This window comes from Panicum virgatum, chromosome 1N (assembly GCF_016808335.1).
Source record: "Panicum virgatum strain AP13 chromosome 1N, P.virgatum_v5, whole genome shotgun sequence".
Taxonomy (NCBI): Eukaryota; Viridiplantae; Streptophyta; class Magnoliopsida; order Poales; family Poaceae; genus Panicum; species Panicum virgatum.
The window spans coordinates 65,179,766-65,197,906 of record NC_053145.1 but is presented as its reverse complement, the minus strand read 5'-3'; the positions used below and the strand labels follow the sequence as shown (position 1 = coordinate 65,197,906).

General features: G+C 53.6%; 2 protein-coding genes across 3 annotated transcripts; one reads left to right on the top strand and one right to left on the bottom strand.

The window, feature by feature from the left end:
- The first annotated feature begins 2,607 nt into the window (after positions 1 to 2,607).
- Positions 2,608 to 5,677, top strand: LOC120654263. The gene is made up of 2 exons (XM_039931778.1): positions 2,608 to 4,389; positions 4,471 to 5,677. The coding sequence occupies exons 1-2, from the start codon at positions 2,643 to 2,645 to the stop codon at positions 5,487 to 5,489; spliced, it is 2,766 nt and encodes a 921-aa protein (XP_039787712.1). The 5' UTR covers positions 2,608 to 2,642; the 3' UTR covers positions 5,490 to 5,677.
- A 1,224-nt stretch (positions 5,678 to 6,901) lies between these two features.
- Positions 6,902 to 12,555, bottom strand: LOC120657547 (GATA transcription factor 8-like). 2 transcript variants are annotated; one of them, XM_039935879.1, is made up of 3 exons: positions 9,882 to 12,555; positions 9,415 to 9,741; positions 6,902 to 8,583 (listed from the first exon to the last, which is right to left on the bottom strand). In XM_039935879.1, the coding sequence occupies exons 2-3, from the start codon at positions 9,721 to 9,723 to the stop codon at positions 7,675 to 7,677; spliced, it is 1,218 nt and encodes a 405-aa protein (XP_039791813.1). In that variant the 5' UTR covers positions 9,724 to 9,741; positions 9,882 to 12,555; the 3' UTR covers positions 6,902 to 7,674. The 2 variants fall into 2 exon arrangements, with proteins under 2 accessions (XP_039791813.1, XP_039791812.1); XM_039935878.1 differs by having other exon boundaries at positions 11,689 to 12,543.
- Positions 12,556 to 18,141: the final 5,586 nt, after the last annotated feature.

Sequence of the window (18,141 nt, the reverse complement as noted above, 5' to 3'; positions counted from 1 at the left end):
CCGGTGGTCGACGCGCTTGCAATGGCAGCAGCCCTGCCATGCACTGTCTGTCGTCGCTTGGACTAGCTGCATGACGCGACCCTTTTTCCCTTTCCTTCATCGTCGCCTCGCTACGTCTCCTCCTCGTGCGATGATGCTACCATGTAGTGTCTCCTCCCTTTGAAGTTTTAACTCGATCCATCGCACTTGCTCCCATCTGTCACCTTGTACCTTGGTTTACCTAGGGTTTACGCGACGTACGCGTTTGACATCGTGCACATCTCTCCCCATGATCCGAGTGCGGCTAAGGAATTATGCCAACTGATACGAATTAGTAGTATAGTATCCGCTTCAATAGAGGGAGAAAAAAAAGATGAGAATCAGTAGTAGGGCTCATGCATGCACAACATGGATCCACGCTCTCAATCATGGCTTCAGATTTACTTTCTGTGAGTTAGTACTAGTATGCCGTCTGCTTGTTTTTCCTTTTGTGCAGCAACGATCAACAAAAGTGCATTGGTACTTCGTCAGTAGTCTTAGCTGAACTGAAACTCAGAACGCACATACGTACTCCTATATGATATATTTCCCAGCAGATAAACCGGAGGATCTTAATTGGGGATGTTATCCCTACTCCCATAGTTTTTCAGGTCTAGGATGGGATGCAATTAATCTCTACCTTCTCGGAGACGTACGCTAGCTTGATCTCTCAGCATCAAATTAAGGTGGTAACAGAACGAAAAGGTCAAAGAGCCCGGCGCGTTGCGCAAGAGGGGTGGAGAGTCAGTGATGACAACGGGCCTAAACCCATCGGGTGCCGTCCCAAATCCAAACTCGTGAAAATATTTGAATCCATTAAAAAACTCATATCCATAACGGGTTTAGAATTTTGCCCAAACTCAAACCCATCGAGTTAGAGGGTACCTATGGGTCACCCGTGGGTCTACACTTTACTATATAAATTTTTCTCATGATCAATAAATTTAATATAGTAAACATCATTGTAGTGTAATATTAGTAAGAAATCTATGTTCAATAAAAATTACAAAAGAAAAATATATAAATAACACGCTCTATATTTAAATGATCATAAAACCATACAAAGTCACAAAGCCATAATATGCATGTACAAATACGACAACTACAAAGCGACAACACTCGTACCCACCACCGAAATATTAAGGGTTCACCAAAATAAGAATTGAAGGAAAGGGATGCTAAATTTGTTATAAACTCACGAAATAAAATGACAATTGGTCTGTGTTGGATCGGGTTTTAAAAACACATGGATTCACAGGTTCGGGTATCGTAGGAACAAATCCGTGACAATAAACCCAACGGGTAGGACTTTGTGCCCATAATAAACCATGGGTCTAAAAGTTGACACAAACTTGTACTCTAATAAAAATCCATCGAGTTTCGGGTTTTTAATTTCGGGTACCCATTGCCGTCCCTGGACAAAGCTCGCGTTGCGTTAGTTTGCCACAATTCACGGGCTCGGAGGGAGGTGGTTTTTCACCAGCCATTTTTTCTTCCTCCCGTCCATGGGCGACGAACTGAACTGACGACGAGATGTGAAGTGAAGGTGCCGCGACGCAATCATGCCATGCGCGGCGCAAGGCGTGTGCTCGCGTTCACCACCCCCATCTTTCCATCCCGTTCCATGTGAGGCGGCAGACGAGGCGAGAGCCTCTCCGTTTGTTCATACGCTTCAGAGCAACCCTCGCTTTGGTGGACCTCGCTTCTCTCGCACTCACGGTCGTCGATCGTGCCCGTTCCTCCTCCTCCAAGCTTCAGTCTTTTGCCGAGGGAGCAAGTGATTTGCTCGTCCCATTCGATTTTTCCTTTTTTTTTTTGACAATGCCAATGTGATGTGCCACGTTGCCACTAGCCACCTCTTCTCCGAACGACGTTGCGTTGCAATCGCCTCCCTTATAAAAGGCAGGGCTTCTGGCTCCCTGCAACCTAGGGTCCCTGCATGATCGCTGGAATAGCCAAGCTTCCTCTCTGGACTCTCCTGTATCTTCCTCTCCTGTAGTTTCCCGGCCTGTGATTCGTTGCATGCATGCTCCTCTGTATCCTAGCTTTAGCTTCAGTAGAACCTGTGTTCTGCTCTGCATACCAGATTACACCTGAATACTGAAAAGCGTTTCTCGCTGGCTTTTCATCTAAGTCTAAGCCAAGGTAACAATTTTACCCCATTTCAGCTGAACTTTTTTTTTTGTTTCCTTCAAGTACCATGCGTCATTTTTCAACCTGCTGCATCAACAATCAAACAAAGTCATACGTGACCACAAAAAAAGAAAAAAGAAAAGAAAGGAAGTCGTATATGTGTTGCTTGTTCTTGGCTGTTCGCTTTGCTGACTCCCTACTACATCACTTGGATGCTCACTAGTTAAGCAATTCGTCCATATTCATAGCATATAGTATCATTTTTCTTTACCGCACTGAATACATTTGTACTCAAGAGCCACAAAGGGTTGCAAGATAACTAGTTAGATTTGCTATTGCCTTTCACTCTGCAACTCTGCAGGACTGCATTGCAGTCTGAAAGTCTGAAAGGCGATATATATAGGTCCTCTGAACGAAACTCCTTCCTTCTCTGTTGTATTCATTCAAATCAGGCCTGGCGGTGGCCGCGAGGAGTCGAGCAAGTTCCCGCCATGGGCGTCACCCGCGCGCACATCGTCAAGAGTGACTCCCTGGAAGGCATGATCGGGGACTACGTCGGCGGCAAGGGCAGCAGCAAGTCCTCCCGCGGAGGCGGGGCGAGGAACTCGTCCCGGCTGGTGGCGGCGCTGACGTGCCTCCAGTTCGCGTTCGCCATGTACGCCACCTTCCTCCTCTACTACATGAGCCCCGCCGTGGACATGCGCGTCAAGCCGGACCTGGCGTGGGCGTCCCGCCTCGCGCAGCACTGGAAGCAGCTGATCGCCACGCAGCCCGGCGGGGACGCGCCGCCGCTGTCCCCGCAGGAGGTGTGCGAGCACGAGAGCATCGACTTCGAGCAGAAGAAGTCGACGGACGAGGTCATGATCCGCCTCAAGCGCGAGCTCTACGGCGAGGTGCTCGCGTTCCAGCAGCGGGGCCTGGGCGCCGAGACGCTGCCGGAGCTGCTCCGGATGCGGTCGCGGTGGAGCGCGTCGGGCCCCAACGTGCCGCGCGTCACCGTCATCCTCAACCACTTCAAGCGGCGCACGCTGTGCGCGCAGCTGGACCAGCTGCAGCGGCAGACGCTGCCGTTCCACCGCGCCTGGGTGCTCTCCTTCGGCAGCCCCAACGAGGCGTCGCTCCGGCGCATCGTCGAGAGCTACAACGACTCGCGCATCAGCTTCGTCGCCTCCGGCTACGACTTCAAGTACTACGGCCGGTTCCAGATGGCGCTGCAGTCCGAGTCGGACTTCGTCTACGTCCTCGACGACGACATGATCCCGGGCGCGCGGATGCTGGAGATCCTCTGCCACGTCGGCGGCACGGACAAGTACGGCAACGCCGTGCTCGGCAGCATCGGCCGCATCCTGCCGTTCCGGCAGAAGGACTTCACCTTCCCGAGCTACCGCAAGTTCCGGTCCAAGGAGGCGGGGCTCTACCTCCCGGACCCTGCCTACGACATCACCGTTGACCGCATCGTGCAGGTGGACTTCCTGTCCAGCTCGTGGTTCCTCCCCGCCGACCTCATGAAGACGCTCTTCATCGAGACTCCCTTCACCTTCATGACCGGCGAGGACCTGCACCTCAGCTACCAGCTGCAGAAGTACATGGGCGCCGGCTCCTTCGTGCTCCCCGTGGACCCCGGCGACAAGGAGACGTGGGGGGACAGCGAACACCGCCTGGCCTACGTCTCCGAGACGACCGTCATCTTCAAGGACATCGTGCAGGTGCGCGACGAGCAGTGGTGGCGCGCGCTCACCTCCGGCTACGTCACGCAGTGGGCGGCCATGCACCCGCAGAAGGTGGACGCGCTCCTGTACGCGCACTCGCTCGGCGAGGTCCGGGCGCTGGCGCCGCTGCTGGAGCGGTTCCGGACCACGCCCGGGCGCAAGGCGTACCTCGTCGTGTCCGGCGGCGGGCACTGCCCCTGCGAGGAGGCCGCGGCGGTGCTCAAGTGGCCCAAGGTGGTGTGCAAGGACCGGCGGTTCAAGGTGTTCGACCTCGGCATCGGCGCGCTGTCGGGGCCATCGCGCTCCGAGGTGCCCGTCCTGCAGGCCGTGTACGCCGGCATGCGCGGCATCGTCCGGATGCACAACCCCAGCGTGGTGGTCGCCCTGGACGACGTCGACGGCAAGGTGAAGGAGGCGCTCCGCATGGCCGCCGCCGCCGCCGTGAACCGCACCGCGCTCGTCCTCCTGCCGAGGAGCTCCGTGTCCAAGGCGCTCTGGATGGCCACGCTCAAGCCGGCCTCACTGCCAAGTAAGCCTATGCATGCATCTTTGTTGCAAGTTGAGAATGATTTTTTGCATCATCAATCAATCAATAAAATGCAATCTGCAGACTGGAACCGGATGCGCATCTCGGTGAACATCATCACGCAGAACCGCGCCAAGTCGCTGCTGCGGCTGCTGAGCTCGCTGCGGATCGCCTACTACCTGGGCGACGAGGTGCCCATCAGCTTCAACATGGACAGCCGCGTGGACGCGTCGACGCTCAAGGTGGTGAGCTCCTTCGACTGGCCGCACGGGCCCAAGACGCTGCGGCGGCGCATCATCCAGGGCGGCCTGATCCGGGCCGTGAGCGAGAGCTGGTACCCGTCCTCCGACCACGACTACGGCCTCCTCCTGGAGGACGACATCGAGGTGTCCCCCTACTACTACCTGTGGGTCAAGTACGCGCTGCTGGCCTACCGCTACGACCCCGCCGTCGCCCTGCCGGAGCTCTCCTCCATCTCGCTCTACACGCCGCGCCTGGTGGAGGTGGTCAAGCAGCGCCCCAGGTGGAACGCCACCGACTTCTTCGGCAAGGTCCACCCCAACACGCCCTACCTGCACCAGCTCCCCTGCAGCTGGGGCGCCGTCTTCTTCCCCAAGCACTGGCGCGAGTTCTACGCCTACATGGCGGCGCGCTTCACGGAGGACGCCAAGCAGAACCCCGTGCAGATCCCGCGCTCGCGCACCAACGGCTGGCAGGCGTCCTGGAAGAAGTTCCTCATCGACATGATGTACCTGCGCGGGTACGTCAGCCTCTACCCCAACTTCCCCAACCAGACGAGCTTCTCCACCAACCACATGGAGCCCGGCGCACACATCAGCGCCAAGGGCAACGTGCTCAGGCACGACAAGACGGACTTCGAGGTCCCGCTCGTCGCCGACGACTTCGCGCCGCTGCTGCCCCAGGGGAAGATGCCGCCGGCGTCCAAGCTGCCCGTCATCAACCTCTTCAACCAGGCCGTCTCGCTCAAGGGGCTCAAGGCCGCCGGCGCCAAGCTCGGCCAGGACGTCCTCAGCTGCGCCGCCAAGGAGCTCGTCGCCGTCGACCACATCACCGGCTTGCCCACAAACTGCACCTCCTTCTGAGTCTCAGATTGATCATTGATCGATCTATCCAATGCAATTCACACGCGGCTAGCTCTAGCTTACATACTTGATCCCTTCCCTTTAACATACTGATACAGGTTTTGTAATTTCATCTAATTTTGTACTACATTTTAGCACTGTCTGAAACAAAATCAAAGGATTGGAGAGGCCAGAAGTGGCTCTCTCTCTTTGCCGTGGATCATGTTTGGGGAATCAATTTTTATTACAGTAAAGCATGCTGCAGCTGTACATGCTTCTCTTTTAGTTGTACGACTGACTGCAGAATCTCTTTGCCGGCTGTAATGGACTGATGGCGTCAAAGTAATGTAGTGGTCGTCTAAAGTAAACTCCTAATCACTGATCGTCTATGTAAATAAAGATCTTTTGCTTCCACGAATTTGATAGGTTCAGACAGCATTGTGCTACCGTATTTTTGGGCTCATCGTTCCCTGTTGCTTTTTGATACCGTATTTTTGGGCTCATCGTTCCCTATTGCTTTTTGATAGGTTCAGACAGCATTGTGCTACCGTATTTTTGGGCTCATCGTTCAGACAGGAATTTGATAGGTTCAGACAGTAATAGTTTCCAATAGCAGGCCGCAGCCCACCATCACATTTGGTTTCATGAATCACTCTTTCATAGTGTGTTTGCATCGGAAAGTTATATTGTCTCTATCCCGTCTTATTTTGTCTAGCTCGTCTACCAAAGATGTCTCAGTTGTCCCGGTTGTCTGTCTCTTTCCTGCTTTTGGAGTCATTAGGCATTATTTTTACATTTTTAAATATTTATTTTTAGTAAAAAAATACAGTTAAGACATTGAAATTCCTCATGGCTTGTTCTGCAATGCTCATCAGTTCAGATCACTACTTGTTAGGTGTTTTACAGGAGCACCCAAATTTCTTTACCTCTGGCCAGTAGTAAAGCATTGCGGAACCGTGTCAGAGGTAACCACCAACACCACATGGTCCAGCGAACGAGCCGTAGCTCGGTTGGCGGGGTCCGCTCGGTGGAGCGCCCGCCGTCCGCGTTCGAGCGCCACTCAACGCGGATTTCGCACTCGGGAACAGTAGATTCCCTAAATAATCTCAGATGAGCCTCTCAACGCGTGGAGCCACAAAGGGACTGCGATGCGCCCGTCGCCGGAGCCTCGATGACTCTAGTGATCTCTCTAAGAACGCGTCTTGATATTTGTGTATAGTTGTAGGTCTGGTTGTATACTTGTGGTGTGTGTGAGGTGTGCGTGTGTGTGGTGTAGGTGTGTGTCTGTATACGAACAGATGCTACAGCTGTATCCAGATGAGAGGTTTCAAAAAAAAAAAAAACACCACATGGTCCACATTCAGATGAAGAGCTCGAAGGTTTGATCCTCAGATTGGGAGATCACAACTCTTACAGATTGAGGCAACAAGGCAGGACGAGGAAACGAAAGAGATTCTCATATAATTATTCACTAAAATGTAGCACTACTAGTATAGAAGAAACCAAACAACACTTATCAATCCCTAAACATAGATGGACTGCAAAAAGAATTTTCAGAGTTCAGTACACCAAGCTCCAAATACAGACTCTGATGGATGATGGCTGTCGCCCTCTCTTCAAGTTTCAAATCCTGATGGGTGATAGCTACTACCTGATCTGACAGAATCTTCCTTCTAATTAGCAAACCAACAAACTCCCCTTTCACTTGCTGAAACACTTTTCTTCTAACTGACTGACTAGCTGCAAAGTTTCCTCTCTAAATCTGTCTCCCTCTGCTGCTGGTTTAGCTCTCCTTCTCACCTACCTAACTTGCAAGCTACTGCAATTGCAATGCAACAACCACTCTGATTCATCTATTTCTCCTGCCCTCCTCTCCCACCCCTCCTCTCTCTTTCTCTCTCTATACAAACAAAAAAACATTAAGGGGAACCAATTAACCAATAGACAAAAAGGAAAGATAAAATAACACTAACCCCCGATGAAAAAAGCCCTAATGAACTAACGCCAGGATGCCCGGCGATGGATTGATGGATGCTGACAGAAACACACATGCAGGTGAAGATGGGTGGATCCATGGCGGTGATGATGATGATGACAACCACGATGAAGACGACGACAACGACTGACTACTGATGAAGCAACCATGCATGCATACATACTAGCATGTATACATATATAGCTAAGGGGGACGAGACCGACCGACGATTTAATCCCGGCGGCGGATGAACTGCAGGAGGTCGCAGGACGGATCGCCGCTCCGGACGGCCTTCTGGCGCATCTCCACCACCTTCTTGTGGGAGTTGGAGTGGATGGACGGCACGAAGGTGGGGCTCGCCGCGGGGCGGTACTCCGGGAAGAGGCGCCCGGACTTGTAGCGCACGCCGCAGGCGTTGCAGAGCGTCTTGGGGCCCAGGGGACCCGCGCGCCACTGCGGTGTCTTCTCGATCTGGCAATGCGTGCACCTCCTAACGGCGCCCTGAGGCAGCGAGCGCTCGCCGCCTTCCTCGTAGTCGGCGTCGCCGTCGTTGTCACCGTCCGCGTCGGAGGCGGTCGGCGCTGGGGGCGCCGGCTTCTTGGCCTTCTTCTTCTTCTTGGGCGGCGCCTGGTGTGGGTTGGACTCGGCGATGCTCTCGGGGTCCGAGTGCGAGGAGGTGGACGAGTACATGGGCGTCGGCACGAGGATGGTGGGCGCCTCCGCGGTGGGGGTGAAGGCGGACGGGCGGGAGCGCTTGCTCCGCGCGCGCGCCGGTATGACGAGCACCGGCGGCTCCGGGCGCGGCGACACGGGCGCCGACCACGCGTGCCCGCCGCTCCCGGAGAAGGACTCTGACGAGGAGGACGCCGAGGAGGACGAGGAGGACGCGGAGCCCACGTTGTTGTTGGCGTTGAAGCTGTTGTGCTCGAGCACCGAGATGGGGCTGGAGCTGCGGAAGAGCGCGTCCTCCATCTTGTCCGGCGGCAGCAGCGCGACGCCGGCGTTGGCCGCCAGCGCGGAGCTCTTGATCGGGGCGGCGCAGGTGGCCCCCGGGAACGCCGGCTCGTGCGGGATGGAGGCGTCGTCGAAGAGCCCCGACAGCCACTCCAGCTGCGCCATGTCCATGTCCAGGTCCTCGCACTGCAAACCCAAAAGAATCATTGCCACGTCAGAACAGAACCAGAATCTGAATCTTGCTCCAGTGGCACCAGCACCGACACTGCGACCTCGCATTTTAATTCTATTCTATTAGTATTGATTATTAATTACTACTGCTCAAATCAGATTTGCACTGCAGCAATCATGAAGCAACGGGCCGGGCTGGCGGGCCCCTGGTTTAATTTCGGTTGCGTAAAGCAGCAGAGAGGGAGGGAAAAAAACTGAAAAGGGCGAGGACAAGTAGAGTAGTTGTTGGGCTGGCGAGCTACCAAGAACAGCGACGGGCCCTCCGACGTAATACGGGCCCGAACCGTAATTTCCAATCCAACCAACGAACCAAATCGCGGTAATATCCAATCCCAGCGGCCACCGACACCGGCCCGCTCCTCCACCCACGCCCCAACCACCCCCCAACCATCCACCGCGCACGGGCAAGAAGATCATCGCGCACCGCACCGCGCCCGGCGCGGAGTGAAGCCGGCCTGCCATGCCACCGTGTGCAGTGCAGGCTGTGGCCGACGCGCGTGGCGTGTGCTGCCTAGCGCCCGCGCTGTGGGGGCGGCGCGGCTTCATTGGCGCCCAGCTGTTTTGAACTTATTTCACGAGAAACCTAATAAGTAAGAGATAAAATTTAAAAGGAAAATGCGTTGCACGACCGACAAGGGCGATGCGCGCGGTGGTCACAGGCGGCGGCCACCGCCCGGCGGTGGGCCGGTGACTCATCGTAGTGAAGACACGCCCTGGCCGTACGCGGGAGAGCCAAACGAAACCCGACCCCGGGCGGCAACGGAGACAAGGGGAGTGGGGCCTCACCGAGCCAATGTGGCCGCCAACGTCCTTGGCGTCGAACACCGGCGCCCCCGCGGCGGCGTCGTCCTCCTGCGCCGCGGGCGGGGGCAGCGGCTCCAGCGCGGGCGCGGGCGGCGCATTGCCGCCGACGTCGATGATGCGCGCGGAGAGCGGGCTTCCCGGCGCCGGCGCGTCCAGGAGGAGCACGTCGGCGGAGGACTCCTCCTTGGGGAAGTCGAGCAGGTCGTCGATGTGGTCGAACAGGTCGCCGCAGGTCGCCTCCAGGAGGCTCTGCTCCCTCATCATCTCCTCCACGAATCCGGCGCTCGCCATCTGTCTCCGATCAATCGCCTGCGGGCGTTCCAAAACCGCGTATAAATAGGGGTGAATATCCTCACGCCAAAAGGAAATCAAACTGGATATGCACGCATTTTAATCAGCAGCTATTGTTAAAAATGGAAGCGAATTAAGACAACACGGATTATATTCACCTAAATACTTATTGATTCCAAAGATACGCCTGCATATATGGCTATGGATGAATTCGTATCTTTGGCAGAGACGTTTTGCCAAGACGCGTTGCAGAATGGATGGTATGGATGGAGGATGATGATGAGACACCTTGCTAATCTAGCCCTCCTTTAGCACTAATCAAAATGTGATCTTGGCTTTGCGGTATGGATGAGCTGTATGCAAACAAATGAGGAGAGAGAAGAGAGAGAGAGAGATTTTTTTTTTCAAAGTGACGGCTGGGCGGGCTCCTGCTCCATGGCCATATGTATGCGGTGCATGATGATGTGGGCCGGCGGGGGGGCCCACGCACATGTGAGCAGCGCATGTGACGGCCCGCGGGGCGGGTCGATTTTCTCTGGCTTTCTTTATTCTGAAGCAAGCATAGGCGACCAGATGGAGTAGAAAGAGTACGTAGTACATGCAGCCGATGTATCGTATTCAAATAAAAAATATTAAATATTTACGTGTAAAAAAGTTAGAAAAATCAGAGTGTTTGATTGATTCACCACCAAGGTGGTGGTGCTGGTGTACCGGTGTAAAAGTCAGAGCGGCCAGCACAAGAAATTTGTCAAAAGAGATGCGCTGACGTGGACGCAGGCCATTGGCCCGGACGCGTCATTGCGCTGCCACCTGGCTGCGGCTGCTTCGAATCGAAGCGCCTTCGCCCCTCGGTAAAGCAGCTAATTATTGCCAAGTCCTCGGGTGAAAACCCCGAGGAATTCTACTGTTCTTCCTGGTAGCCCGTTTTTATATTTTAATTTTCCCACTTCACCATTTGCGTTGATCCGATCACACTGGTTGGAAATAATGCAAGGAATCTTCCTGTCTTTTTACTTCCTACGCATTTTAATCTTTTACCCCCTCCAATCCAAATATGTTGTAGCAGCAGTACGTGGCAACTATTCAATTTTGGACATTTTCCACTGTCTGCCTGTCCCCTCTGCTTCCAGAGAATCCAGACTGGAAGGGAGGGAAGCGTATATCTGTAAAAGCATGGGGGGTGCATGCAAAGGTACAGACAATGACGCTGTGGAAAAAAGGCCGGGAAAGGAATACCGTGTGACCCTGAGCATCCATCCCGGTCAATTCCAATTCCCCCAGTTCAAACGTGTTTTTGGGTGTGTTTAGTTGGTGAAAAAGTTTGGATTTTGGTACTGTAGCACATTTTATTGTTATTTAATAAATAATATCTAATTATGAACTAATTAGTCTTAAAAGATTCAGTTCGTGGTAATCAGTTAGACTGTGTAATTAATTATTTTTTCAACTGCATTTAATACTCCATGTATGTGTCCGAAGAGTCGATGTGATGAATAGTGTGAGAAACTATTTGGGAACTAAACGGGGCCTTATCCAAGTTCTAGTAAAATCGGAAGCTTCGCAAGCTCCCTCCCTCAACCATTTTTTGCAGTCTTCAAATTCAGAAACAGTCCAAACTGGAGGCTCTTTTTTTTTCCAGTGTGTTTTCCTTGTCTTTTTCTTTCCCAGGAATTGAAGAATGAGTTGTGCAACTACAGAAATGCATGGGATGAACCGGACATGGCAATGAAGCTGGCGACAAATGGCCGCCAGCCGGGGCGGCTAGCAAGAAATGGCAACTCGAGGATGCGATTAAAAAAAGAAAGATGTAAAACGGCCACACAAAAATGGAAAAGTATGCAATTTTTGGTTCTGGCTGTGATCAATCCTTGCTATTTTGGATGCATAAGATGGCAAGTTGCAGAGGTGATGGGAACTGGAATGGGAACACAACACATGGTATGCACCCTCGGCGATTTGACTCACCTTTGTGAATTCCTGCTTGCTCTGTTCCTCGGAAACGATCGGCCAAATGAAAGCTCGCTAGCTCTCTTCTCCTCCCTGGGCTGGGTTGCTTGGTGCACACAGGTCCCTTTTTTTCTAGCTGCTAGCTATCTCTGCCTGCTGCACTCTAGCTGACGACTAGCTGTTGCTGATCACGAACGCCTGTAAATAAGGGACAGTGGTGGGTGGAATCAAGGAGCTGCGAGCTAACTCTCTTTCTCTGGTTGTACTCTACTCCTCCTGCATGGCTCTTGGTGGCTGGCTGTGTGTCGATGGATGGACAGAGAGAGAGAGAGAGAGAGAGAGAGAGAGAGAGAGATGAAGAAGAAAGGTGCTGGGTGCCTTGGACAAGTCCAATTATAAGGAGAACTGTACTCCTAACAAGAGAGAGGAGGCCCGGGGAATTATGGAGAGCTATATAGGTGGAGGTAAATGGGAAGGGGATGACTGAGAGGTGCGTGGGTCGGTGGAATTCAATTCCTGGCGCTGTGCTTCTTCTCTCTCTCCTCCTGTGCCCTGCCCTCGGCTTCTTCTTCCTCCGCCTCTAAGAGAGAGAAGCTAGCAGAATTGAGGACAGTGGGAGATAGAGAACAAGATTGGGAGAGTATACAGGCCAGGGCAGGCGACAGGGTGAGCTCGGAGAGGAAAAAATAATGGAGGCTGTGGCGATTAAATTATGGGTGCAGAACGTGAGGGAAGGTAATTGAGGCCTCCAGCTACAGCCTACAGGGCTTTTATCAAAGATGAGGAAGAAAGAGGAGAAAAGAAAAGAGGGCTCCTGGGTTTTGAACGTTGGGGGCCAGGCAGGCGGGTTGAAGCGACGGAAGTGGCGATCCACTCCTCCCCTTTTACACCTTGAGGAGGAGGAGCACCCGCACGCGGCAGGGCGAGGACGGTGACAAGGAAGACGGCCTAGCTGCAGCTGGCTACCCCAGCGGAAGCAGGGCACGAAACAGGACCAGCTGGTGCAACCAGCTAAGGGTGCGTTTATTTCGTGAATTTTTTTGAATTCGGCTATTGTAATACATTCATTTTTATTTAATAATTAGTATTTAATTATGAACTAATTAGACTTAAAAAATTCATCGCATTATTTACAGCTAAACTGTATAATTGATATTTTTTAAATTACATTTAATACTTCATGCATGTGTCCAAAAATTCGATGTGAGAGAGAATTTTGAAAATTTTTGGAAACTGAACATGGCCTAAGTTGCTAGTAAACCACTCTTGGTCGCTAATGGACGATCCAGTCCACCAAAATTACTGTACCACGATGGAGGGGTACATGCAAATAATTAGTGATGATAATTATATTACCACCAGCAAGCAACCACATATTGTTGCACCACTAGCAAGCAAGCAGTGTGGAACAGGGGACGAGGGTAGAGAGAGAAACTATCAGACGAGAGAGAGAGAGAGGACACACGTTAGGTGAGCGTTCCTCCCTCACTGCTAGCTGTCGCCCCGCGCCCCTCCTTTCCTGTCGTGACGTTGAAGTTTCTTCCCCTCTTCTCCCTCTCCCTCTATCTTTTTTTCCTCACCCCACAAGCACGCCAAAAAAAAACAGGAAAAAGGAGAAAACACAGCTCAGATCGATTTCCCCACGAGATGGGATACTCCTGCTGCTACTGCTACTGCTCCACCACCGCCGCCGCCGCGTTCCTGCCACAGCTGCCGCCGGTTCTCCTCTTCACACCGTAAACTAACCGACAGCCACACCGCAAGTCTCGGATCCTCTGCGCTGCTCGCGGCCACACCCGCACACCACCCCGACCCCGTCGCCGGAGGCTCGCGCGCGGTCACGCTACCGTCCGCGGCCGTCGCGGTTAGTGGCAGCTCCACGGAACCATCGGCCTCCTAAAAATCGCCGGACACCGCGTGCGCCCGCCTCATTGACCGCCGCGGCTCGCGTCGGCTGCATGCTGGGCCGCCGGCAGCCAGCCTCACAGTTCTCGCGTCCGCTGACCCGTATTCTGTACACACCCCCGCGCCCGCGCGGTGCCTGCCATACGAAGCCGCGGCCGCGGCCAGGCGCCCAGGCCGGCTGGGTCGCCGCTCCGGGTGGCGAATTGGCTTGGTGATTGAGAAGGACGCGGACCCGCCTTGCGTGCTCGGTTTCCCCGGGTCAAAGACGACGAGGCGTGGACGATGGGTTCCACTTCAAATCCTATCTAACTCCGCCGGCTGTCCGGCCGCCTCCCCCGTTATTTCTTGGCCCGCGTCCGTAGTGGATTCGTAGCACTCGGGCAGCCAGTGTGCTCTCCTGCCTAACCTTTGCTTCCGTCCGTTCTGCCCTGTGACCCAACCCATGTAGTCATACGTGCTCGTGCAGTGGCTCATCCCAGGTTAGTGAGAGTGCTCGGTCGATGCTTACCGAACTTACTGCGCGCTACGTGGCATCTTGCTAATGCTAGTTGAAATTCAGGCCTGATCTACGTACCCTACCTGGATTGTATTATCTTATGCTACTACTGAGCTAGCTGCCGATGGACGGAGTGTATAACGCGTGCAGCCACGCGGCAGGTCGTGTCTCTGCTGCTGCTAAGAGCAACTTCAACATGGCTCCTATTTGGATGATTAAACCCACATTTTAGTTATTTTGTTTAAATTTTCATCTCCAGCAGGGCCACTACTTGGGTGACTAAAATAAGAGGGTGACTAAATTTTTTCTCCCACCCCTCAATTTGGTCACCCTCTACTTAGGCTATTAAAAGTAGGGCCCGCCATTTTTTCTTCCTTTTAGTATATTTAGAAGTTTATTTAGTCGGTGCTGTTGGAGTAGAGACTATATTTTAGATGACTAAACTTGAAAAGTAGATGACTCCACTAGAGTTGTTCTAACAAACCTACATGTCCTGGCCACCGTGTGATCAAGGGAGAGGTACTACCGGTGCTGCAGGTAGCTGTAGCAGCTGCGGTGAGCGGTGGAGCAGGAAACGGAACGAGACGGCACGGAAATCAGCTAGTAGTGTACTACTAGGGATTAAATGTGGGCAGAGGAGGAAAAAAAAAAGGAAAAGTGAAAGGTGTTGTGTTGCCGGGGAAAGGGGCAGAGGAGTAAAGTGACCGCACACCCGATGGTGGTTCGGGCCTCGCTGCAAATCATATGAGCGCGGAGATGAGAGGCCCCCCCACCGGCTCGATCTCCCTCTCCTTTTGCATCGTAACTAACTTGGGTTGCACTCCTTGCATCCATGCCTTGAGCTTTACTCCCCCCTCACACTCACTCTCGCTTATCAGTGATCACCACCTATTGGCCGGCCAGCCAGCTCGATCGTCCGTCCAGTCTCCACGGCAGCCTGCAGCCTCGGCTCCCAAAAGGCACCCGTAGATCGAATCGATCGCCCACGCACGCACATCTGAGACCATTTTTTGCCCCTTTCCTTTCCTTTTCAGTAGTTGCGGTTGCCGCTGCCGTTTTCGGTGGCCAGGGGGGCGAGCTGACATGGGCGAAAATCTCGGCTTTTCGTCGCGCAGCAGAAACGCATGCGTGGTATGTTGGCCACCGACGGGACCGAGCCGAGGATCCGACTGTGACAGGGTGAGTGAGTGAGGTTGCCATCAGGCGCCACCAACCCGCGCCGATGGATCGGCCAGCGCGGGTGAAGGCTGACGTGTGTTCGTGCCGCCGCTGGCCACGGCTCATCAGGTTTGCCCGTGGCTGTCTGGCGAGGTACGGCCTCAATTTGTTGGTGTCGGACGGAGCCACTCACCGTTCGTGCAGAGCCTGCCTGACGAGTGCCGATCAGCGAGCTCCGAGCGCATCAACTCCTCTGTCTCTCTCTATCCCCCCATCCAACCTCCCGTCCAGATCGTCGTCGCTTGCACTCCCAGCAAGCGACACGGGAAAAGGGGAACCTGGAACAGTGCGTGCCGCAATGAAACCCGGCTGTACGCCGCTGCGCGCCCCAACATGCGTAGTAGTAGTAGATCGATCAGGGGACAGGGGGATTGCCGGCTGCCGCGCCGCGCCTGACGATCGGAGCCCCGGACGCGGGCGCACGGCGCTTAATTGGTGGCGGTTGGCCGATGCGTTGCGGGCGCGGCGAGACCAAGATCGACGCCACCGGCACCCCGATCACGGGGACCAGCCGGCGGCACGAGACGCTAACCGCCCCGTTTGGTGCGTGCTGGTGGCAGCGGCGATCGGTCGAGCACCCAGAGCGCGTACGGCCTCCTTGCTCACGGGGAGGAGGAAGAGCAAGGACAGGACACGGCGCGCCACAGGACGATCACGTCCTCTGTGCCGACCGCGCTGTCACGGGGGGCGGAGCACTTTGCTTTAGCCAGCCAGGTAGATTAGGTTCGCATGATACTGCATGCAGCAGTAATCGGCCGAAACCGAACAAGCAGTGGTGGTGGAGGCAGACGACAGGCAGCACCGGATCTCTGACAGCCCTGGCATATAGAACTCCCTGCACCTGCAGCGTCGATCCCGAGGGGTGTGAGGGGGATTATGATTGCTGTGAACATGCCTCTTGTGCTTTGCTGCTGGCTGCTGAACAAAAAGTTGCATTGTTTTACAGCAGCAGGAGGAGCCCAATCATTCAGAGGTACCGCTGGAACAAATTAGTTACGGCGTCAAGCTATTCAATTGCAAAACTGGATCGGCGGAAGATTCTCTCGTCTAAGCGAAAGCGTTCGTAGGTAGAAATACGCGGGGCATAATAAACTAACTACTCTGATGAAACGGAAAGCTGAAAATAAAGCAGACGTGGGTGTGGGCCCGGCCGGACAGAGCCATGTGTGCCGTACATATATAATACGGTGGCGCTGTGTGGGCGGCGGCGGGCGATCGCTCGCTCGGGCACGAGAGCCATGATCCATCCAACCACCGGGCGCGACCGGAACAGGAACGTTCGGTGGTGGAGGAGCTGGATGCATGGGAGTAACATGCTGCTTGGGATTAGCCCGGTAACATGCGTCTCGTGACCTGATCGATCGACTAGGACAGACAAACACGCATACAGCACCGCGTCATGTTTAGCTTTGGTGATAAAAAGACGCGATCGCATATTAGTTTACGACTGATTCAATAGCTTTTTTCCACATTATGCACTTTCGTTGTGTAATTCTCGGCATCTGAAAATTCCTTACTGGTGGATTGCATCTCGGTGTGTCAAATCCGTGCTTTTAGCTAGGCCAGTGCAACAAAGAGTTGCATGGGAAATTTTAAAAAAAAACAATTCATAAAAAAAGAAGAATGCGAGCTGTTTAATTTGGGAAAATGAAAGAAAAATAAAAATGGCAACATTCAGCGTGTTCGGTCTGCTGGGATGATCGCGGCTGGGGCTGGGGCTGGCTGCAAAGCATGCGGCTGCGGCTGGGCCCCAGCGGATCCAGCCCAGCCGAACAGCGCCATTAACCTGGCGCGGAAATGAAAAAAATATAAATTAGTAAAATAAATTTGTTCGGAGAAATGGCCTAAATAAAAGATGCAGGGTGACATACTACTACCACAAAAATAATTGCGAGGTTAATAGAAATGATACCCCGGCCAGGATAAGCAAAGTATCAGACGAAATTAAGCAAGCACATGGCCGGATCGGAGCTGGAAGACAGGGCATCCTAAATTTAAGGTTAGATCACCCAAATTGCGTTCCTTTGGGTGTATATAATAACCATAAACAAATAAACAAAGGGAGCAGTGGATCAACCCGCAGTGGCCTGCTTGAGTAATCCGAATCAACTTGACGCTGATGGGTGGATGGTTCGTAAACAACCATGGAGCGAGCGAGCTAGCACGGTGAAACCAAGCAAAAACTTGGAATTATTAATTGAGTACGCTAGCTCGCATTACTATACTAGTAGTGATGGATCACCAGTAGTGAGACGAGTCATGTGTGTGTGTGATCCACCGATGCGACGGTGCGCCCCCACCCAACGACGCCGAGCATGTGGCTGCAAGCTCACCTGGGTCTCGCCGTCGGTTGCCCGGTCGCTACCTGCCGCTGCTAGCTGCTGCTCATGCGCCTGCACCTGCACCTGCACCTGCACCTGCGTGCGTGCGTGCATGGATGCCCCGATCCATCTCACCCGCACCACCACCACCCCTCCCCATGTTGGTGTCGCCCGTGCCCGCGGTCAGCGCGTGCGGTGGCTGCCGCAACATTGATACAGCATACAGCTACAGCTACAGCCCGATTGATTCAAAGGTGGAGGTGGCATCATCTCATGTGCGTCCTCGATCGCCTCTATTATTATCGTACGTACAGTATTCTACTGCCCTAGTGATGATGCCCTGTTGGGTACATTGACCACAGCTAACTTGGTTGTTTGATCTTCGTTGCCAGCCAAATCAATTGCTTGTATATTGCTACCTTCGTCTCTCTGAAGCTACTTGTGTAAGTGTGGTGGTTAGACGAGGGGTAATGTAACACCCATGTGTTAAACTCGGGTTTAACTAGCTAACTAGTGACCAAATTCTCTCGG

Bases quoted from the DNA above. Each gene is read 5' to 3' on its own strand.
- LOC120654263 (XM_039931778.1), top strand. From the start codon at position 2,643: ATGGGCGTCACCCGCGCGCACATCGTCAAGAGTGACTCCCTGGAAGGC. The intron at 4,390-4,470 runs GTAAGCCTATGC...TGCAATCTGCAG, and splicing joins CAAGCCGGCCTCACTGCCAA to ACTGGAACCGGATGCGCATC.
- LOC120657547 (XM_039935879.1), bottom strand. From the start codon at position 9,723: ATGGCGAGCGCCGGATTCGTGGAGGAGATGATGAGGGAGCAGAGCCTC. The intron at 8,584-9,414 runs GTGAGGCCCCAC...TTGGGTTTGCAG, and splicing joins TTGGCGGCCACATTGGCTCG to TGCGAGGACCTGGACATGGA.